General features: G+C 39.3%; 1 protein-coding gene and 1 long non-coding RNA gene across 2 annotated transcripts; one reads left to right on the top strand and one right to left on the bottom strand.

The window, feature by feature from the left end:
* Positions 1-32: 32 nt before the first annotated feature.
* Positions 33-23,080, top strand: LOC133084873 (uncharacterized). The gene is made up of 4 exons (XR_009699479.1): positions 33-222; positions 5,940-6,118; positions 6,852-6,930; positions 22,866-23,080. It is a non-coding gene; the product is annotated as an uncharacterized LOC133084873 (long non-coding RNA).
* On the bottom strand, positions 6,069-23,519 carry LOC133084871 (aldo-keto reductase family 1 member C3-like). The gene is made up of 9 exons (XM_061181668.1): positions 23,433-23,519; positions 21,603-21,770; positions 19,657-19,773; positions 18,893-18,970; positions 17,779-17,901; positions 10,925-11,034; positions 10,037-10,202; positions 9,365-9,447; positions 6,069-6,111 (listed from the first exon to the last, which is right to left on the bottom strand). The coding sequence occupies exons 1-9, from the start codon at positions 23,517-23,519 to the stop codon at positions 6,069-6,071; spliced, it is 975 nt and encodes a 324-aa protein (XP_061037651.1).
* Between the last annotated feature and the right edge of the window lie 282 nt (positions 23,520-23,801).

Raw genomic sequence — 23,801 nt, 5'->3', positions numbered from 1 at the left:
TAGGGAGTTTAAAAATACGTAACTGTATCTTTTGAATGTTTCTCTTAAAAATAATAATCATTCTCTGCTTCTATTTTTGATTTGTTTTTCTGTTTTTCAGAACTGAAAACCACAAGGACTATCCCTTCAAAGCAGAGTACTGAGGCCCTCCTTGGCCGGGACAAATCGTCGCCGAGGCACAGGCAGCTCTGGTCAGGGATGCTGGGACGCAGTTGGATTTGGGTGAGTTCCTGCCTGCAACGGAAGTTCCCTGAGAAATCCAAGGAACTGAGTGTGGTCTGTGCCTGAAGGAGGAAGCTTCGTGAGATCGGTGATCGCTCTCCACTGTTGACTTAAAAAAAAAGCACAACGTGAGAGTCGCAAGTTAAGTTTTATTTGGGGCAAAATGAGGACTGCAGCCTGGGAGACGGCGTTTCGGATAGCTCTGAGAAACTGCTCCAAGGGGCGATGGGAGAGCCAGGATATATAGGAGTTTTGCAACAACGGGCAGGTGGTCTGAACGTCAAAAGATTATTATTAATTAAAGAAAACCAGATATCTCAAGTTAAGGAATTTAGCGCTTTTCTATGTATGGAAAGATGCAAGAGTCTGGGCTCACCGAAATCATTCCTTTGATATGCATCTCAGCTATCTGGGGCCTGTATCCTGTATTTTCACCTCCTGAGTTTCCTCAGGGCTCACCGCAGGAAGTGGCTGCAGTCTGATGGCTGCTAGATGGCAGGTATTCTTTTCAGCCCTGAGTTGCCTTAGGGCTCACCTGCTCACGTTGAGGGCTGCAATTGTTGATGACTGTGACATCATTTGTTCATTGATATGGCAGGAAATATTCCATTTGTAAATATTATAAATATTCCATTCCATTTATAAATATTCCATTTATCACCACCGAGAACCCATTCAAGTCTTAAGAACCCCTGGAACACTCAGTGTGATGGAGTTCTTACAAGACCTGCTGTGCCGACTGTACTCTCAAACAAGGATATTTGATGGCTCATGAATGATTTGCCTTCACATTAAAAAAAAATTGTGTTATAGAAATATTTAACCATCTACAGCGTAACAAACCTCCACCCCCATCACTGAGCTTCAGCAGTTATCAGTCCTTGGCCCGTCCTGCTTTATCTCTGCTCGTCTGTTCCATGCCAATCCCCCCAGATGGTTTTAAAGCAAAATCCTTACCTTCAGACAACAAAAGGGTGTGCTCAGCAGCTGGTGTCTTTTAACAACATGCACCCCCCAGGCCCCCACTCCCCCCCAGCTCCCACCCCACCCGCGGCCCGTTGACTCTAACATGCAGCCAGAGGGGAGGGGTTTCCTATAGCCTGGGAAAAAATATTTCCAACCTGTCTAAGAGACAAAACAAAAATAATGAAACTATAAAACAGTTCTTATATACAAGAAAATGATAAATTCCCAATTTGAAAAAGATGATATTGGAGGAACACAGTAACTAACAGTTATTGATTAATTACCATGTACTAGGCATTTAATCCACAGAATGCCCCTACGTGACAAGTACCCTTTAAGAAGATAGGCACATGGAGGTCGAGTAATTTCCAAAAATTACTTAGTTGTAAAGGTCGAAGCTAGGATTTGAATGTCCAAAAGCCAATGAGCAAAGTAATAATAGAAATAAAAATTGAATTGACAGTGACTTTCCAGTTTCCCCACTCCAAATAAAACAACAGACAAAAGCAAACCTCCAATACATGGGAAGTTTTTTTGAAAAATAGCACTTTCAGTAAATTTTGGCAGGACTATAAATTTATATAGATCTCCTGGAAGCAATTTGGTATTACATTTCAAAGTCTTTAAAAATGTGAATATTAAATGATAGCATTGGAGCTTTTAAGCCTTGAAGTTTAGGAAAAAAGAGTATTCCCTCCCCCATATTCTCAAGTTAGAGTATGTATGTTGCTAAAGAAAAGTTGTATTTATGGTTAATCATTTGCAATTGTGGAGGTGATCTCGGGTGGCCTCGGCTTGCAGCGGCTTGAAACAGGGTTTCAGTTCCCTGCCAGTGATTGAGGTCGGGTCGAGGCAGTGAAAGCACCGAATCCTAGCCACTAGACCAGTGGTCAGTGACAGAACCCTGGCCCTACGGATTTGCAGAAAAAGAATTCCCACAAAGACGGAAAGTAGTGAAACAAGTAAAGTATTTATTAGGAGAAAAAAGTACAAGTGGATAGACACATGGGCAGACTCAGAGAGTCGCACCCTCGTGGCAGTTTGAATCACTTTTATGGGGCATTTCTTACGGGTTTCCTTTGACCAATCTTTTTTTTTTCTAATTTTCTTTTATTTATTTTTTATACAGCAAGTTCTTATTATCTATTTTATACCTGTTAGTGTATATATGTAAATCCCAATCTCCCAATTCATCCCACCACCACCAACCCCCCGCCACTTTCCCCCATTGGTGTCCATACATTTGTTCTCTACATCTGTGTCTCTATTTCTGTGCTGCAAACTGGTTCATCTGTACCATTTTTCTAGGTTCCACATAGATGCATTAATGTACGATATTTGTTTTTCTCTTTCTGACTTACTTCACTCTGTATGACAGTCTCTAGATCCATCCACGTCTCTACAAATGACCCAATTTCGTTTCTTTTTATGGCTGAGTAATATTCCATTGTATATATGTACCACATCTTCTTTATCCATTCATCTGTCGATGGGCATTTAGGTTGCTTCCATGACCTGGCTATTGTAAATAGAGCTGCAATGAACATTGGGGCGCATGTGTCTTTTTGAATTATGATTTTCTCTGGGTATATGCCCAATAGTGGGATTGCTGGGTCATATGGTAATTCTATTTTTAGGTTTTTAAGGAAGCTCCATACTGTTCTACATAGTGGCTGTATGAATTTACATTCCCGCCAACAGTGCAAGAGGGTTCCCTTTTCTCTACACCCTCTCCAGCATTTGTTGTTTGTAGATTTTCTGATGATGCCCATTCTAACTGGTGTGAGGTGATACCTCATCGTAGTTTTGTTTTTTTTTTAAATACATTTTATTTATTTATTTATTTTTGGCTGCATTGGGTCTTCGTTGCTGCACGCGGGCTTTCTCTAGTTTCAGCGAGCAGGGGCCACTCTTCGCTGTGGTGCACGGGTTTCTCATTGCAGTTGCTTCCCTTGTTGTGGAGTACGGGCTGTAGGCGCATGGACTTCAGTAGTTGTGGCACGTGGGCTCAGTAGTTGTGGCTCGCGGGCTCTAGAGCACAGGCTCAGTAGTTGTGGCGCACAGGCTTAGTTGCTCCGAGGCATGTGGGATCTTCCCGGACCAGGGCTCAAACCTGTGTCCCCTGCATTGGCAGGCGGATTCTTAACCACTGCACCACCAGGGAAGCCCCTCATTGTAGTTTTGACCAATCATTTTGATTTGCCTTGTTCAAAGTCCATATTTGGTGTATCTCAGGATTTTCTCATGTGTGCGCAAGCATCTCTTAGCCAAGATGGAGTCTACTGGAGAGGCCTATGGGTAGTGAGCATTAGTTGTCATCACTTAGCATTACTCCCCTTTTGACCTCCAAGGAGCCTTTCTGCACATGTGTAGTCGGGGAGGTCTCCGGACTTGGAGAATGAGGGATATGTGGTCTCTTATCTTCTATCTGAGCACAGCCCAGCCTCCTCTCTGTATTGTCCTGTTATTCCCATCTAGGAGTATGGGACAAGGAAGGAACTCAAACCGTTTGCCCTGAGGGCCCATCTGTCTCCTGCCTCAGGGGGAGATTAAAATTTGAATTTAAAAACACTTTCCAGAAAGTATGTTTCTCCCCTGGGGTTCATCTGGTCTTTTTGACCTCATGCCCCCCAATTCTCAATAATCTTACCATTTGGTAATAGCACTGCCAAATCCCAGGACTGGCATGGAGTTTCCAACGTTCATTTTCATAGGACGGAGTGGGTATGGATCCAGCCACTGGTTTTCACCATCCAGACTCCTGTTTTTATTCCCACTTCCTCCAGTCTGTGCTCTGGGCAGAATTTTATCTTTGGATTACACAGTAAATGGTGGGAGTGCCTAAGTCTAGCACCGCATCCAAATTCTTTTGATTAGAAAGGAATCCAAAAGGGAGGAGGGGGTGTGGAGCTGGTGACAGTTTTCTAGTTGCTCTTTTTACAGTAAACTTTTATTTTGTGAGAACTGTAAATTCACATGCGATTGAAAGAAATAGTACAGAGAAATCTCGTGTCCCCTCTGCTCAGCTCCCCGCAACGTTACCATCTTGCAAGATGACAGCCCCTTGTCACGACCAGGATATCGACAACGATACAACCCACTGAGCTTATTCAGATTTTCCCAAATTTGTGCTGGGCGCGCATTTAGTTCTGTGCAATTTTTTCACCTATGTGTTTCATGAATCGTGGCCACGGTTAGGACACAGAACTTCTCCATCACCATGGGCACCCCTTTTCTAACTGTTCCCCCCTCTCTTCTGCCCCACTCCCTCCTTTAAATTTCCAGCTTTCTTGAGGTGTAATTGACAAATAAACTGTGTTTTAAGTGTGCAGCGTGATGATCTGATACACGTGCACATTGTGAAATGATTCCCACAATCAAGTTAGTTAACTCCCGTCACATCACATAGCTCCCTTTTTTGTGTGTGGTGAGAAGGCTTAAGATTTACTTTAACAGAGTAAGTAGTAGATACTAGTGCCATAAATATAAAAATCAATTTTTTAAATTAGAATAGTTATAAACTAAAAGTACTATCCTCATTGTCAACTCTATCGGTTGATTCCATGAAAGGACATTAGATGAGATTCATCACCCTTTCTTTTTTTTTTCCCCAGCTTTAATGTTGTATAATTGACAATTAAAATTATAGATAGTGATGATCTGATATGCATATACATGGTGAAATGATCCCCACACGAAATCAAGGTAATTAACACATCCATCAACTGTCAGATTCCTTTTTTTGTTTTTGTTTTGGTGGGAACCCTTAAGATCTATTCTCTAAGCAAATTCAATTATACACTACAGTGTTTTTAACTACAGTCAGCATTCTGTACATGAGAACCTCAGAACTTACTCATCTCATGACTGAAATTTGGTACCCTTTGACAAACATCTCCCTATTTTCCCCACTCCGATCACATGCATGTTAGATCTTTTGTTATTGTTCCACAGGTCCCCAAGGCCCTGTTCCTATTTTTTAAAAAAACCTACTTTCTCTCTCTTGTTCCCACTGGGTAATTGATATCGCTTTATCTTCCAGCACACTGATTATTTCCTCTGTTCCTTCAAATCTACTGAGGTTATCCACTGAGTTTTCAATTTTTATTATTGTATTTTTCAGTTCTAAAATTACCATTTGGTTTTTCTTTATGTCTTCTATTTCTTTGCTAGGACACTCTATTTCCTTGTTTAAACTTTTTACTTTTTCATTTGTCCCCAGTATGTTTGTAATGGCTTGTTGAAACATTTTCATGATGGCTGCTTTAAAATCTTGGTCAGATAATTCTAATATCTCAGTCATCTTGGTGTAGGTATCTGTAGCTTGTCTTTTTTAATTCAATTTGATGCCTTGTTTTAGGTATAATGAGTAATTTTTAATTGAAATCTGGACATTTGGGGTATTGTGTATTCATTAAGTTTTAGATCTCTTTAAAAGGTCTCATAAAATTATATAGTGTGGCAAATTCACAGAACAAAAGGGGAAAAAACACACAAGAACTACAGACAGGTGAAAAGCCAGACTTCGAAAATTTGGAAAATATACTATGGTTAGCTTTTTCTGGGGGATCCATATCTCCTATGATCACTTCCAGGGATGATAGCATTTCAACCTCAGTTACACAGGGAAACAAAACAAAACAGATAAACCAAAAAAGCCAAAGCAGCAGTAGGTTGGATTGTTTGAAATGTACCTTTATTTACTTTGGGGGAAAAAGACTGGGTTTAGAGATTTTTATTTCCTGCCCCAGGGACTCCAGCCATATCGTGACTGATCAGGCTAAGTGACATGGAATGAAGCAGGTACGTTCTCATCCTTGAGATGTCCTCCAATCATCAACCCCAAACCAAGAACTCTGGAGCAACCACAGACACTGCTGTTAATATTCATCATGAAATGGATAATTTGGATGATGAGACAGTCTAAAAGGTAAAGGGAGAGTCTTAGTCAAGTAACTGTTTCTGGGCTGGGTAAAGAGAGGTTTCTTTTAAACTGGCTTAAGCATGAGAATTAATGTAGTTTTCTGTTTTGGACAAGTACAAACCCAACGAGTTTTATAACAACCATATACAATTGTATTACAATGTAACAAACACATTGTGGAAAATAAATACGCTTACATGCACTTGGGCACACACACAAAAATAAACCAATATATTCCATTTTTTAGGTATATTATTCTACAACTTAAGAAGATAAACTATTTGTGTTGATATTATAAACTCCCAAGAGGGCAGAAATAAGTTCTTCCTCTTTTAAAACAGTGCCAATCTGGTTTAAAACCTTGAGTTAACAAATATTTCAAGGTGATGATGAGGAAGGTGACAAGAATATCACTGTTGTTCAATTTCTTGCAAGCACTCAAATAATTTACCTATGACTTTGCTGGGTGAAAAATTATATATTAGATCTAGAGATAGAGTGATTATAATATAAGCCACTTCAACAGGGGTTTCCATTTTTAGCAAAGGAAGTGAACTGTCTTTGTATATATGAAGTACAGTAAGTCCCCTATATGCGAACCTTCAAGTTGCAAACTTTCAAAGTTGTGAACGTGCGTTCCATCAACATCAGGCATGAGTGAAATTGCAGCTTGCCCGCCGTCTCCTACTGCTGACGATCCTTCAGCTCTACCATCTCCCACCTCCTCTCCCTCCTGCAGGCAGTAACTCTTCTTGCCCGTTCACGCGATGCCAGCCCCTGGATGCCAGATGCTGTACTGTACTACTGTACTTTTCAAGGTACTGTACTGTAAGATTAAAAATGTTTTGTTTATTTTTTGTGTTTATTTGTTATGTATGTTTGTGTGAAAAGTATTATAAACCTATTACAGTGCAGTACTATATAGCCGATTGTGTTAATTGGGTACCTAGGCTAACCTTGTTGGACTTACGAACGCGCTCTCGGAAGGGGACTCATTCGTATGTAGGGGACTTACTGTAATCATTTTTGAGGTAGGCAAATTGGATAATTATTGTTGATTAAAATGACTGATATTAATTGTTAAAAATTACTACCTGCTTCTTCACTGTCCCTTACTTTTCCCTGTCTATCATTTTCTTATATTATTCATTCAACAAACATTTACTAATTACTCAGAGAGAGGGCAGTTTTTAAAAAATCCTTCCCTACGAATCTAACTTTCTGTGGTAAACAGAAAGTAAACAGAATAGGTTAGCAAACCACACGGTATGTTAATTAGGGAGGTGGGCCAAGAGAAAAATGGAGCAGGATCGAGGGGAAGGAAGGGCTGTACAGGGCTGCGTTTTTAGATAAAGTGACAGAGAAGGTGTCACAGAGGTGCCATCTGAGTTAAGACTGACAGTGGTGAGGGAGTGACCATTCCAGGTATTTGGAGGAAGAACATTCTGGGCAGAGGGAACAGACAGTGCAAAGGCCCCAAGATGGGCCTGACGCATGTGGGGGACAGCAAGGAGGCTATTGGGCTGCACTGGAGTCAGAAGGGGCAGAACAGCAGGACTTGGAGGCAGAGGCATGGGGAGACCATGTCCTGCTGGCCTTTGTAGGTTTTGTGAGGACTCTGGCCTTTACTCCGAGTGAGAAGCAGGCCACCAGATACCGAGAAGAGGATTTCCCCATCAGACCTACTATTTTTTTTGTTTGTTTTTTGTGGGTTTTTTTTTTTTTCAGAAAATAGTAGTGTTTTTATTTTTTTTTTGATTTAGTTTAATTTTTATTTTATATTGGAGTATAGTTGATTTACAATGTGGTGTTAGTTTCAGGTGTGCAGCAAAGTGATTCAGTTATACATATACATATATCCATTCTTTTTCAGATTCTTTCCCCATATAGGTTATTACAGAATATTGAATATAGAGTTCCCTGTACTATATATTTTATATGTAGTAGCGTGTATATGTTAAATAAGTCAGACAGAGAAAGGTAAATATCATATGATATCACTTATATGTGGAATCTAAAAAGAATGATACAAATGAACTGATTTACAAAACAGACTTACAGACGTAGAAAACAAACTTATGGTTACCAAAGAGGAAAGGTGTTGGGGGAGGGATATTAGGAGTTTGGGATTAACATATACAGACCTACATTTTTACCTCATTCACTGTGGTGAGTACGGGCAGAGACGAAGTACAGAAGCAGAGAGAGAAAATAGCAGCCAGTTAGTTGATCAGGAAGATTCTGATACAAGCATGTGAGGTATGTGGGGTTTGGGGGGTGGGGTGGGTGCAGGTACCATCATGAGCACAAGTGTAGACTTGATAAGTTTGAGTGGAGTAGAGCAAATGGATACACAAGTCTTTGTCCAGGGCCTAGGTCTGGGCTGGATATAATTTGGGGGAGTGTATATTTACCCAGTGTTTAGAGCATGGGACTAGATGAAGTACCAAGGATGAGGATGTGGATAGAAAAGAGAAGACGTCCAAGGATTGAGCCTTAGGTCACTCCACAGTTAAGAGGTCAGGTTGATGAGGAGACACCTGCAAAGACCAGGAGAAGGAATGGCATGGGGGATAAGGGGAAACCAGATCTGCAGTGAAGAAAGCAAAGCAGAGAAAGTGTTTCTAGGAGGAGTGACCCACTAGGTAAAATAAGATGGATGAGAATCACTGCTGGGTTAAGCAAAGAGGAGGTCATAGCTGACCTTGACAAGAGGAGCTTTGGCAGAGAGGAGGGCAAATGCCTGGTTTGTGTGGGTTCAGAAGAGAACGGGGAGAGAGACACGAAGGAAGAAAGCATGGACTTCTTCAAGAAGTTTTGCTGTAAAAGGAGAAACGGGGATGGCGGGGTGAGCGGCAGATGACATCAGTTTGAGAGAGAGCTTTTTTGAAGATGAGGGAATGTTCCAATGCCTCTAGGCGTAATCTCATGGGGAGGGGAAATCTGATGAAGTAGAGGGAGAGAGAGCAGGATGTAACCAGGTTTTAGACCAATGAGTAAGACAAAGAAGAGAGAGGAGACTTGAAAATACGTGCAAAGGATATCATCGTATTGATTGATCCTGGAATTTAAGCAGAGGAAGGACAGAGGGGCATGGAGTAACAGGGGTATGAGGGCTTGAAGGAAAAATGTTTTCCATCCACTTCCCTAAAAGAAGAGGCAAGAGAAGACCCTGCCCTTTGTGGATTAGAATAAACGGAATTCCTTCATTACCCTGCTCCCCCAGTATCTACAATGGAACAGGGTACTTACGAATCTTCTTCAAAATAGCGCATGTTTCTGTTTAGGCCATCTAGACTTTGCATATCCTCTGGGGTCAACTGGAATTCAAAAACCTATCAGAAATGTGAGAAGATCAATTCAATTTCCTGGAGGCAATTACTGCAGCCCCTACATGCCCCCCACATGCAGATACACACACACAAATTTATGTAGGAACTTATGTAGGTTTCATGAGACAGTTGTCATGAACTTGGGGTTCATCCCCTGGCAGAAGTCATGGGAATTTGTCCATTCAAAGCGTTGAGATTAGCAATTCAGGTCACCCTCAGAGACTTGAATTGAGTAGCTGTGGTGGTAGCCAATTAATCCTTGAGATTTTTGAGCCCATGTCTCACTTCAGCTAACTCCTTCATTTTTTCAGCTGAAGAAATCAAGGGACGATTTACTCAGGGCCATACTGTTGAGTGAAAACCAGGATTGAGACTCAAACCTGACCCTCTGTCAACTGTTCTTTACAACCACCATGCCTCCTCCCTTGTAGGATTTGGAGGACAGGACAGTTAAATATAGCACATATATGCATAGAATATACAGGGAGATAAGCTTTGCCCATATACACATTGGGAGCCTCCCAAATAACCCACCCCGGGGAAAATGGTGTGCTTCTGTCAGCCCCCTGCTGCCCAAAACCCTACCAGGTACCTGGAAGTTCTCCTTGAGCCTCTTTTCATTGAAGCTCTTGGCCAGAGCAATCACCCCTCTCTGCAGCTGATAGCGCAGGGTGACCTGGGCTGGAGTTCGCCTGTGCTTTTCAGCAATGGTGTTGAGTACTGGATCCTGCAGGAGAACTGGATTGTCCTTTTTCACCCTGGGAGGGAGGCAGAGGTGCTATGTGTCTGAGGTTGTGTATCCGTTCTACTTGGGGATAGTTCATTCAGGCTAGGGGTGGTTGATCCTCTAGAATCTTCCTCATTACCTTCTGGCTGTCTCAATATTTCTTTGGCTTCCTTTGGTAAATCCAAAGAAGAAGGACAAGGGAAAGAAAGGGAAAATTGGGTAGTTTTTTCATCTTTTAAACATTTCTGAGAAACTTAGTAAAAGATTGAATAAGTCAAGAAGACAAAATTGTTGTCCACAGTAAGACCCAATGACCACCATCATAACAAATAACCAAGAATTTTATAAGAATTTGCTATTTCAAAAAATGCGCTCAACTAATTGTCTCCATTTTGTCCTCAAGTGTTAAAAGGTACACATCTATATTCCTCTTGAAGAGATAAAGAAACTAAAACTTACAGAAGTTGTAACTTGTCTCATATCCCTCAACTGCTAAGTGTCAGAATCATGGCTTGGAATTACCTTGTCACTCTTTAAAGCCAAAGCTTTTGAATTGGATGAACATTTTAATCAGTAATAATAATTACTTTATTATTCAATAATTTTTCATTGAGTCCTCACAATGTAGGCTAGGTAAAGGGTTTGCAAACATGGATGATTCTTCTTGACTATACTTAATTTCCCCCAGACGTTGAGAGATGTCTCCAGAAGGCACAGCATCTAGGGTCGGAATACCTTTATAGAGATCATTACCATTTCTTCCTTAAGTCAGACCCCAAGGTAGCATATGCAACAAGGAGAATGTCCTTGGACTTGCAGAACTCCAGCAGTTTGCTCTGGTTGAGGTAAGGGTGACATTCCACCTGTAAATTGCCAAGCAGAAGTATTGGAGTGTAGGACCAGCAGGATGGCCAGCACCAAATTTACAAGGAACATACAGTGAATACAGATTCATGGTATCAGAAATACTTAGAAATACCAGCATCGTGGGCCAGCAAGTGACCATCATCCACAGCTGTACCCATGGTGCACCATCACAATAGTTTTACTGCCTAAAAATGTCTTGTGCTTTACCTGTTCATCCCTCCTTCCTTCCCCATGAACACTTTGCAACCACTGATCTTTTCTTTCTTTCTTCCCTTCTCTTCCTTCCTTCCTTCCTTTCTCTTTCTCTTTCTTTTTTTTTTTTTTTTTTGGAGCACTTTTGAGTTTACAGAAAAAATTGAACAAAAAATACAGTTTCCATATTTCCCTTCATTCCTCCCAATTTCCCCTATTATTATCTTCTTACATTAGTATGGTACATTTATTAAAATTGATGAGTCAATATTGGCAGATTATTATTAAGTAAAGCCCATAGTTTACATTAGGGTGCATTCTTTGTGATGTAAATTCTATGGGTTTTGACAAATGGATGATGTGTATCTTTCATTACAATATCCAACAGAATAATAGTTATACTGTCCTAAGATTTCCCCTGTGTACCACCTATTCATCCACCCTTCTGTCCCTTTGTACCCCTGGCAAGCACTGATCATTTTACTGTCTCCATAGTTTTGCCTTTTCCAGAATGTCATAGAGGTGGAATCATACAGTATGCAGAATTTTCAGATTGGCTTCTTTCACTTAACAATATGCATTTAAGTTTCCTCCATGTCTTTTTCTCGCTTGATAGCTCACTTTTTAATTGCTAAATAATATTACATTTTAAGGCTGTCCCAGAGTTTGTTTATCCTTTCACCTGTGAAGGGATGGAGGGACATCTTGGTTGCTTCCAAGTTTTGGCAATTATGAATAAAACTGCTATAAGACTCTGTGATCAGGTTTGTGTGTTTTCAGCTCATTTGGGTAAATACCAAGGACTACAATGCTGGATCATATGATAAGAGTATGTTTAGTTTTGTAAGAAACTGCCAAACTGTCTTCCAAAGTGGCTGCACCATGTTGCACTCCCATCAGCCATGAATGAGAGTCCCTGTTGCTCCGCATCCTCACCAGCATTTGGTGTTGTCAGTGTTCTGGATTTGGGCACTTTTAACAGGTGCATGGCAGGAGGGTAGCCCCACCCCATCTGTCATTTTTCCCTCTGTGGTCTCAGTTACCCACAGTCAACCATGGTCTGAAAATATTAAATGGAAAATTCCAGAAATAATCAATTCATAAGTTTTACACTTCACACTGTTCTAAATGGTGTGATGAAGTCTTGTGCTGTCCTGCTCCATCCCACGCAAGACAGGAATCATGCCTTTGTTCAATGTACCCACACTCTATATGCTACCAGCCTGTTGGTCACTTAGTAGTCATCAGATCATCAGATCATCTGTTGTGGTATCGCAGTGCTGGTGTTCAAGTGACCCTTATTTTACTTAGTAATGTCCCCAAAACACAAAATTAGTGATGCTGGCAATTCAAATATTCTCTCTCTCTCTCTCTTTTTTTTATTGGAGTATAGTTGCTTTACAATGTTGTGTTAGTTTCTGCTGTACAACAAAGTGAATCAGCTATATGTATACATATATCCCCTCCCTCTTGGACCTCCCCGCCCCGCATCCCACCTATCTAGGTCATCACAGAGCACCGAGCTGAGCTCCCTGTGCTATACAGCAGGTTCCCACTAGCTACCTATTTTACACATGGTAGTGTATCTATGTCAATCCTAATCTCCCAGTTCATCCCACCATCCCCTTCCCCACCCCACATGTCCACATGTCTGTTCTCTACGTCTGCATCTCTATTCCTGCCCTGCAAATAGGTTCATCTGTACCATTTTTCTAGATTCCACATATATGCATTAACATATGATGTTTGTTTTTCTCTTTCTGACTTACTTCACTCTGTATGACAGACTCTAGGTCCATCCATATCTCTACAAATGACCCAGTTGTGTTCCTTTTTATGACTGAGTTATATTCCATTGTATATATGTACCACATCTTCTTTATTCATTCATCTGTCAATGGACATTTATGTTGTTTCCATGTCCTGGCTATTGTAAATAGTGCTGCAATGAAAATTGGGGTGCATGTGTCTTTTTGAATTATGGTTTTCTCAGGGTATATGCCCAGTAGTGAGATTACTGGTCATATGGTAGTTCTATTTTTAGTTTTTTAAGAAACCTCCGTACTGTTCTCCATAGTGGCTGTATCAATTTACATTCCCACCAACAGTGCAAGAGGGTTCCCTTTTCTCCACACCCTCTCCAGCATTTATTGTTTGTAGATTTTTTGAGGATGGCCATTCTGACGGGTGTGAGATGATACCTCATTGTAGTTTTGATTTGCATTTCTCTAATAATTAGTGATGTTGAGCATTTTTCACGTGCCTCTTGGCCATCTGTATGTCTTCTCTGGAGAAATGTCTATTTAGGTCTCCAGCCCTTTTTTTTTTTTCCTGTCCATTTTTTGATTGGGTTGTTTGTTTTTTTGATATTGAGCTGCATGAGCTGTTTGTATATTTTGGAGATTAATCCTTTGTCAGTTGCTTTGTTTGCAAATATTTTCTCCCATTCTGAGGGATGTCTTTTCGTCTTGTTTATGGTTTCCTTTGCTGTGCAAAAGCTTTTAAGTTTCACTAGGTCCCATTTGTTTATCTTTGTTTTTATTTTCATTACTCTAGGAGGTGGATCAAAAAAGATCTTGCTGTGATTTATATCAAAGAGTGTTTTCCCTATGTTTTCCTCTAAGAGTTTCATAGTGTCTGGTCTTACATTTAGGTCTTTAAACCATTTTGAGTTTTTTTTGTGTGTATGGTGTTAGGTAGTGTTCTAATTTCATTCTTTTACATGTAGCTGTCCAGTTTTTCCAGCACCACTTATTGAAGAGACTGTCTTTTCTCCATTGTATACTCTTGCCTCCTTTGTCATAGATTAGGTGACCATAGGTGTGTGAGTTTATCTCTGGGCTTTCTATCCTGTTCCATTGATCTATATTTCTGTTTTTGTGCCAGTACCATACTGTCTTGATTACTGTAGCTTTGTAGTATAGTCTGAAGTCAGGGAGCCTGATTCCTCCAGCTCCGTTTTTCTTTCTCAATATTGCTTTGGCTAGTCAGGGTCTTCTGTGTTTCCATACAAATTGTAAAATTTTTTGTTCTAATTCTGTGAATAACACCATTGGTAACCTGATAGGGATTGCACTGAATCTGTAGATTGCTTTGGGTAATGTAATCATTTTCACAATATTGATTCTTCCAGTGTTCCAAGAACATTGTATATCTCTCTATCTGTTTGTGTCATCTTTGATTTCTTTCATCAGTGTTTTATAGTTTTCTGAGTACAGGTCTTTTGCCCCTTAGGTAAGTTTATTCCTAGGTATTTTATTCTTTTTGTTGTGATGGTAAATGGGATTGTTTCCTTAATTTCGCTTTCTGATCTTTTGTTGTTAGTGTATAGGAATGCAAGAGATTTCTGTGTGTTAATTTGGATACTGGAACTTTACCAGATTCATTGATTAGCTCTAGTAATTTTCTGGTAGCATCTTTAGGATTTTCTATGTACAGTATATTGTCATCTGCAAACAGTGACAGTTTTACTTCTTCTTTTCCAATTTATATTCCTTTTATTTCTTTTTCTTCTCTGATTGCCTTGGCTAGGACTTCCAAAACTATGTTGAATAATAGTGGCAATAATGGACATCCTTGTCTTGTTCCTGACCTTAGAGGAAATGCTTTCAGTTTTTCACCATTGAGAATGATGTTTGCTGTGGGTTTGTTGCATATGGCCTTTATTACGTTGAGGTAGGTTCCCTCTATGCCCACTTTCTGGAGAGTTTTTATCATAAATGGGTGTTGAATTTTGTCAAAAGCTTTTTCTGCATCTATTGAGATGACCATATGGTTTGTACAAATTTCCAAGACTGAACCAAGAAGAATTAGAAAATATAAACAGACCAATCACAAGTAATGAAATTGAAACTGTAATTAGAAATCTTCCAGCAAACAAAAGTCCAGGACCAGATGGCTTCACAGGAGAATTATATCAAACATTTACAGAAGAGCTAACACCTATCCTTCTCAAACTCTTCCAAAAAACTGCAGAGGAAAGAACACTCCCAGACTTGTTCTCTGAGGCCACAATCGCCCTAATACCAAAACCAGAGAAAGATATCTCAAAAAAAGAATATTACAGACCAATATCACTGACGAACATAAAAGCAAAACTCAACAAAATTCTAACAAACGGAATCCAACAACACATTAAAAAGATCATACACCATGATCAAGTGGGATTTATCCCAAGGATTCAAGGATTCTTCAATATATGCAAATCAATCACTGTGATACACCATAATTAACAAATCAAATATTCTCTTACTGTGCTTAATTGTATATATATATATTTTGGCCATACCACACGGCATGTGAGATCTTAGTTCCCTGACCAGGGATCGAACCTGCACCCCCTGCATTGGAAGCACTGAGTCAACCACTGGACTGCCAGGGAAGTCCCATTACTGTGCTTAATTAAAATTAAACTTTATCATAGGCATGTACGTATAGGAAAAAACATAGTCTATATAGTGTTCAGTAATATCCATGGTATGGTTTGGGGCATCCACTGTTGGGGCGGGGGTGTCATCCCGCAGATAAGAGGGAACTATTGTATCTCACTTTTGTCTTAATTTGCAAATCTCTAATGATATGTGATGTTTAACAATTTTTCATATGCTTATTTGCTACCTGTTCAGGCAAACCTTGGAGATATTGCAGGTTCAGTTCCAAGCCATCACAATAAAGCAAATATTGCAATAAAGGAGGCACATATTTTTCAGTTTCCCAGTAGACATAAAAAGTGATGTTTACACTACACTGTGGTCTATTAAGTGTGCAATAGCATATGTCTAAAAACTACATACCTTAATTTAAAAAGAATCAATTGCTAAAAAGTGCCAAAACAGTTACAATAGTAGTAACATCAAAGATCACTGATCACACATCCCCATAACAAATAAAATAATAATGAAAAAGTTTGAAATATTGTGAGAGTTACCAAAACGTGACACAAACTCAGCAAATGCTGTTGGGAAAATGGTTCTGACAGAGTTGCTTGACACGGGGTCGCCACAAACCTTCAATTCGTAAAAGATGCACTAGCTTCAAAACGCAATGAAAGGAGGATGCCTGTATATCTTTGTTGATGTATCTGTTCAGAACCTTTGCTCATTTTTAAATTGCTCAGCCTCCACTTGGCCAACTTCCATTCACCCCTTAGAGTTCAGGGTAATGTCCAGCTTCTCCCTTAATTCTTCACCACTCCTCCAGTCAAAACTAATTTTCTCAATAGTTCAAATTATTGGGTGTACGATAGCCTCAAGGATGTATTGTACAACATGGGGAATATAGCCAATATTTTATAATAACTGTAAATGGAAAGTAACCTTTAAAACTTGTATAAAAATTTTTTAATTTAAAAGACAAAAGAATTAATTAAAAATTTTAAAAAACATACTACATTTTTAAACATGAGATTTCAGTTTACTAATTTAGTAAAACTAAAAATTATATATCATGGTATCTTATATTGGCTTAGTTCCTTACGATATTTTGTTTGATCTCTTTTATTGAGGTATTATTGACATATAACATTATATTAGTTTTAGCTGTACAAAATAATGATTAAATATTTGTAAATATTACAAAATGATCGTCACAGTAATTCTAGCTAACATCTGTCACAAAATTATTAAAATTTTATAAAAATTTTTAAAAACCAATTTTCTTTCCTTTCTCAAATTGGTGATATCCAAAGCAGAGGTAAATCTCCCAAAGGACATAAATTAAAATTTTTTAGAACTCCTGTTTGTATTTTTCATCTATAAGTAAGAAAACAATAAGCCTTACTAATATCTAATTTATGGGTTGATATTAGATTCATCCTCTCTCAGTCTACATGTGAGATGTCTAAAAGGAGATGAGATAACATGGGAATATTGGTCCTCTGCTGGGCACAAGTATTGCCAGTTATTTCTACACTCATGATTTCTTTCATTTTTCTCCAAGATCAGGAATGGGTGTGCTGCTCATTAAAGTGAATTTATCTTAACAAAGTAGACTTCTAAAATTTTTTTAACTTTAAATTTTTTATGGTAGTAAAATCTACATAACATACATTATTTACCACTTTACCCATATTTAAGTACACAGTTCAATGGCATTAAGTACATTCGCATTGTTTGGGAGTGATTTTGTACCATCAAGAGTCTCAATGGTTATCTCATGACACAGAACTCAAAAGAGCTGTTAAAGATGAATTACCCATTTTCTTTGACACATGAGTGTTCCAACTTTACTGACCTTTTTTGAGAAAAGTCAGTCATTTGCTAGCTCTGAATTTTTAGGACCAACCACTATAACACCTACTAGATTATACTTCAACCTGACTCCTAAATGTTTCTTATAAAGTGACATGAGAACAAAAACAAATAAAAGAAATAAAAATAAAGTGACATAGCCTTTAGATCTTCAGTAACTTAAAAAACATTTCTTGAAGCAGCTAGTGTCCAAAGGTACAGTACATAAGGGGGAGCGCCATTGGTGACTTTGTTGAAGTGAGGGAAGAGTAAGCTGATGAGGAGGGATAAGAGGTTGGGGGGCCAATTGGTGGGGCTCACCTGGTTGCAGACGGGCTTGTACTTGAGCCCCGGCTTATTCAGGATCATCTCCAGCTGCTTGCGGTTAAAGTTGGACACCCCAATGGACTTGGTCAGTCCTGCATCCTTACACTTCTCCAGGGCCTGGGGAGGAAGAGGTGGTGAGGAGTAACTGGCTAGAGAAGCATAACAAATGGTAGCATGCTGTGGATGAGAGACAATACGTGACGCAGATGTCAGTAAATAAGACAAGAATTGGCCAATAGGAGGAGAATGAGAAATAAAATAGTTTTTGAAATGGGTAAGGAGATAGAGTAAGAATGCAAGCAGCCAAGGCAGGGCTAAGAGAGCCAGTATGATCTTTAGCTAGCACCTAAAAATATAGGATAGAACAATAGTAGAACAAGCACCAGGAGAATGGAGGTGGAGTCAGTTGCAGCCTGGGAAACAGGAAGTGGCCATGCCATCTCCCAGACCACCAGCTCCCTGTTTTCTCTTTGACCTCATTTCCTTTTATTGTCCACCAAATTCACTCTGTTCCAGCCACACATGCCCCTTTGCTGGTTTTTGAACATGGTAAGCTCTCTCCTACCTTAAAATCTTTGCCTTGATTTTCTTTATGCCTGCATCACTCTTCCTCCAGATACCCACTTAATCTACTTAATCCATTAATCAATTAATCAATTTCATTATCCATTTAATCAATTTCCTCATTTCCTGCAAGTCTTTGGTCAAATGCCACCTTCTCAAAGAGACCTGCCCTGTCCATTCTGTTTTTAATTGCCTATCTGTGCCCCAAACCCAGCCTGGCACACTCAGTTCCCTTACTCTTTCTTATACCACTGCATCCCTCCCCGCCACCAGTAGCACCTACCACTCTATGGGGTCAGAGACCTTGGTTTTGTTCATGGATGTAGCCTGAGTACTTAGAAGTACTCAGTAATCATAAGCACTCAATAACTACTTATTGAATTACTAAATAGAAGAAATGTGAAACTGAGGCAGAGGGACATTCAGGGACTTGCCCAAGTCTACACGGGGGGCAGAATTGGACTACATCCTCCTCTCCTCAATTCCATTTCTGTCCTCTCCACCCCAAGGTACAGAGACATGGCCTCTTTGGAGCTGCACTCACCTCCCATGTGGTACAGAGATCCACTGTGTCAAAAATGATGTTTCCATATGTGTCCTTTGGGAAAAAGTCCTCCCCAGGCTGGAATATGGGAAAGAAGAAGAGGTTGGATCAAGCTATGTCTGGCCTCAGGCAAGATGTTTGGAGCCTTTAGACCTTGAGGCTAATGGAACCATCTATCCTTATTCTTAGTACATTGAGAAAGTACACTTCCTAGAAATATTTTTAACCTCTAAAGGTTTAATAAATATTGTTTGTGTCAAGGACAACTTGAGATACCCAACACCCCATCCTAGTGAGAGCCCAGAGTGGTGCCATAGCTGAATGGGCTCCTTTGTCCCAGATCCTTGTGGGATAAGGCTCTTCCATCCCTGCTTTCCACCTGGAGGTGGTCTTTTGAGAGAGGGACTTGTCACCATCTCAAGGGCTGAGTCTCATCCTCATTAAATTTTCTGTGCCTTCACAGGTCTCCACACTGGGACGTTCCCCAGACACCAGTGGGCATGAGGTTGAAATTCAAGAGTACAGGGACTTGAAAATATAGACAGTTGTCCACAAGATCAAGGCAAATACATTGAAACCAGTAAACCCATCAGTCTGGGGCTGGAATAGTGAACTGGGATAAGGATAGTTGCAGAAAAAAGAAAAAACAAAAAGAGAGAATATTAAAGTATTATATATGATTCTTCTCATTTTCACAAACTATATCCTCTTTTTATTTAGCTACTAATGATGTTGATAACCAAAGTAAAATAACTTTTGCTAACCTTCATAGCTATTGGGAAATGAATAAGATAAAGATCCACATAGCTCATTTGAAGTTTCCTCAGTGAGCTTTCCAGGCAAGTTTGGACCAATTCTGGACGGAAAAAGGTGCTCCACAACTGCAGTGGTGGAAAGAGAAGTGGGGTGGGATTATTTAAGAATATTTAGGAGAGATTAATACAATGGCAAATAAACAACAACAACCAAAAACCCACTCGTGGTCGTTGGGAAGTGACAAGTCATCCTGTGAAGCTCAGGATTCTTTATCATCATAGCTTATTTTCACATTGAATTAAGAAAACATGGTAGAAAGTTAAAATATGGTCTTACACAGATGCTCTCAAAACTGAAAATACAAAAAAGAATTATTTGGTTTGTTTGTGCGAAATATATCCCTGGGTTCTCCCTCAAACATCATAAATTATAATATCTGGAGACTGGGCTGGGAAACCGCATTTTATTTTTATTTTTTTAAGAATTTTTGATGTGGACCATATTTAAAGTCTTTATCAATTTTGTTACAATATTGCTTCTGTTTTATGTTTTGATTTTTTGGCCCCAAGGCATGTGGGATCTTAGCTCCCTGACCAGGGATTGAACCCACACCCCCTGCATTGGAAGGGGACGTCTTAATCACCTGACCACCAGGGAGGTCCCTGGGAAACTGCATTTTAAACAAGCACATTAAGTGATTGTGATTCAGGAAATTCTATCTTGGCTGCATTCAATTGTTAGGTTTGCCAAAGAAAGCTAGGCCATTTAGGAATTTTGGGGGGAGGGCATTTTAGTTACTTCATTTTAAGAAGTAATAATCTAAGGAAAATCCATCAAAATTACTAAAGGTAAGGAAACAAACGGATCCCATGTAAAGAGGATTAAAGCTGAGCATTAAGAGGGTAGTGCTCTAGCAATACCTCATCTAAACACAGTCGTGTGGAGAGATTCACATTCAGGAGCGAGAAGGAAGAAATATCCATTCATAGACCAGTATAGGGTTCACTATCATGGACACCAACTCCCTCCTCTTGGGCTACTTTACCTCAAATTCAAATGCTTTTTTTTTCTAGCAGTGGTCAGTTCAATGAACACGATGGGGAAAATTCCTCTTGTGTTCCATTTCCAATCCAACTTAAATACTAAGTTCTTTTATTTGTTTCCGATGTGATATCAGTGGATATAAAATATATTAGTAAAAATGGCTTGAAAGTTTAAAAAATGCATTAGAAATACTTTTATAAACATGAATGTTATCCTCATATCAGTTCCGTGGTATTATATTATTTTTCCTACCTCATAGGAAAGAGAAATAAATGTCTATTGACAATGCAATAGATTGAGATATAAAGACTAAGACTTAAAGAGGTTAAAAGACTTTTTTTTGGTTAAGAAATTTCACAAAGTCAAATATATAGAATATTAAAAAACTAAAATTTGATTGTAGTTTCCAAAAGCCTACACTTTCTGACTAAATTGCTTTACCTCACACTACAGCTAAGAAAGATTGTCACTTCATCAAAACTTGAGTATAACAGAGTTGGAAAAGCCAAATCCATCCTTGAGTTTGAAAACATATGATAATAATAACAGCTAGTATTTTTGAACATTTAAAATACATTAAATATTTTTAAAGCTTTACATGTATTTTTTTTGAAGTAATACCCATAAAAATCCTGTGAGGCAAATACTGTTATCTTCGTTTACAGCTTGGGAAACTAAGGCACAGACTTTAAGTAGTTTGTTCAAGGTAAGTAAGTGGCAGAACCTGGATTCAAATATAGGAAGTCTGACCACAGAACCCACCTTCCTATCCAGCTGTTCCAAACCAGCCTTCTCATAGTTCAAGGTCTGAGAGTGAATGAGAATTAAACCAATGAGAAAAGAAATATGCCAAGAAATGATTCAGCTAAGAGTGAGCTTCCACAGATACATATGCAACTATACACAACACCTTCGTAGTGTAGAATAAGTCACCCCTCTTCACAGTGCCATCTGCAATCTTCATCTGGATGGCCCTCCCAATTTCTTCTTCATTTTGGTACATATAAGCTGAATCAATATGGCGGTAGCCTACATCGATTGCTCTCTTGATGGCCTTTTCTACCTCACTCTTAGCAACCTAGAAGAGCATGAAAAGATAAAGACCTACTTGATTCCGGAACAGATGACCAATTCCATAAGCAGAGCTAGTCAGCAGAACCCATTGTTTTTCTAAGGGTTAAGAGCTAGTGGTGACAAATCTTAATATTGACCTATGATTGGCAGTAAATATTTAACAACTGACTCTGAAGGAGTCCTGATTTGTAGTATTAGCCAGTTTCTATGGTGGAACTATTCCCACCATTGCTAATTTCACACAACCGATGCTGGGAAAAGACTCTTACAGTTGAATCTTTGAGCTCATGAGCTGGTCCCAGCACATCACATCATGAACTCTCTATTTCTGGACTTATAGTATATACATGTATAGATTTACACAATATATAGATTTACCTTTCTAAATTAATTCTGTAAGAGATCATTAAACTGGTTTCAACCCGGAAATCCAGTGCAAAAAAATGATCAATGCGATGAAGATGTAACTTCAGAGAGAATAAATTTGTGATTTACCTTTGTAAACTTGGAGAAACACTTCAAACAACATTTGAGGAAGAACTAAAATGTAAAAAACAAACAAACAAAACCCTCTTTTTTTTCACTTAAAAATATCTTATAATTAATTCCTTCTTTGGTTACTAAGTTAATCCTTAGCTAATATTCTCCTTCACAATTTTGTTATTCTTCTTAGCTGCCTACTGTTCTGCTGGACCACCAGGCTGGACTTCTGAAGTTATCTATCATTTTCACAGCTCCATTATCCCCTCTACTTCACTCAGTAATTAAAAGGTCTTTTGGGTATATTTTTGTAATTTGCAACTCCTGATGAGTTGACAAGTCCCATGGGGATGAACTGACTGTCCACAGATGAAAGAGCCAAGTCAAAGTAAAAGCAACAGTCCGTGCTAGTGTCCTTGCTACAGACCTCAGCATCACACTCCACGTGGCTCTCCTGCTGGGGAATCAAGCATGAAGTTCAGTCTTCCAAACAGAGAACTTCCAAGTGCCACATGCCTCTCCCCACAGCACAGTATTCACAGCCTGACCTGTAAGAGACTATTTTCACCTCAGACCACCAAAACTCCCTCTAAGATGAATCTTGTCTCTCATTCTCCAGGTCCTTTTGCCCCCGAGATTTCTCTGGATGCTCTACGATTGGAGGTGGATGGGGACAACTTGGACATTAGAAATTACAGAGAAACTTCATCACAAAGAAATTTGCGGCAACATCTCTGATATGTGGTAATCAAGACAACTAGGTTTCACTGATTCTAATCTACTGTGGAATGGCTACAACTGGACAGCAAATGAGAATAAAGGGAAAAGATGGACCCACCCCTGAATTGCTGAAAGATGAAGAACTTCCGTATCTCTTGCTATAGCATCAGAATCACTTGCCAGCTCGTTAGAAATGTGGATTTTTGAGCCTTATCCCAGATCGAATGAATCAGAACCTTTGTGGGCAGAACCCCAAAGTCTGCATTTTAAACAAGATCCTCAGGTATTTTCATGCCTATTAAAATTTGAAAAGCACTGACAATGCACAAAATAACCTAACCTGGAGAGAAGCATACTACACATTAAGAAAGTGTGGTCCATCTGAATTTCCCAAATTCACACAGTGACTGGTTCTGATCAGGACCCAAGTCTGCTACTCCTCCATCTCCAATACCATTCTGATTACCTGAGGAGGGGCAGAAGTGCCCAATCCCAGCATAGGCATGAAGCATCCATCATTCATCTTTAAAGAAAAAAGTCTCATTTGACTCATCTTCTCTCACTCTTCTGGCTAAACAAACACTAATTTTCCTCTTTATTAAGAGAAATCTGCAGAGGGAAGAAAATAGTATTCAATACAATTGTTATTTTTTTTTAACAGCTTTAATGAGATAAAATTCACATATCATAAAATCCCCCCCTTTAAGGAACTCTGCTCAATATTATGTAACAACTTAGATGGGAAAAGAATTTGAAAAAGAATAGATACATGTATATGTATAACTGAATCACTTTGCTGGACACCTAAAACTAACACAACATTGTTAATCAACTA

Source organism: Eubalaena glacialis, chromosome 2 (genome assembly GCF_028564815.1).
Source record: "Eubalaena glacialis isolate mEubGla1 chromosome 2, mEubGla1.1.hap2.+ XY, whole genome shotgun sequence".
NCBI lineage: Eukaryota > Metazoa > Chordata > Mammalia > Artiodactyla > Balaenidae > Eubalaena > Eubalaena glacialis.
The sequence above is the reverse complement of the archived record's forward strand: the minus strand, read 5'-3'. Positions and strand labels throughout refer to the sequence as shown.

Coding starts and splice junctions, on each gene's coding strand:
- LOC133084871 (XM_061181668.1), bottom strand. CDS start 23,519: ATGAGTCAAATGAGACTTTTTTCTTTAAAGATGAATGATGGATGCTTC. Junction 21,771..23,432: donor GCACTTCTGCCCCTCCTCAG/GTAATCAGAATG, acceptor ATGCTCTTCTAG/GTTGCTAAGAGTGAGGTAGA. Junction 10,203..10,924: donor TCTGACTTAAGGAAGAAATG/GTAATGATCTCT, acceptor CCTCCCTCCCAG/GGTGAAAAAGGACAATCCAG.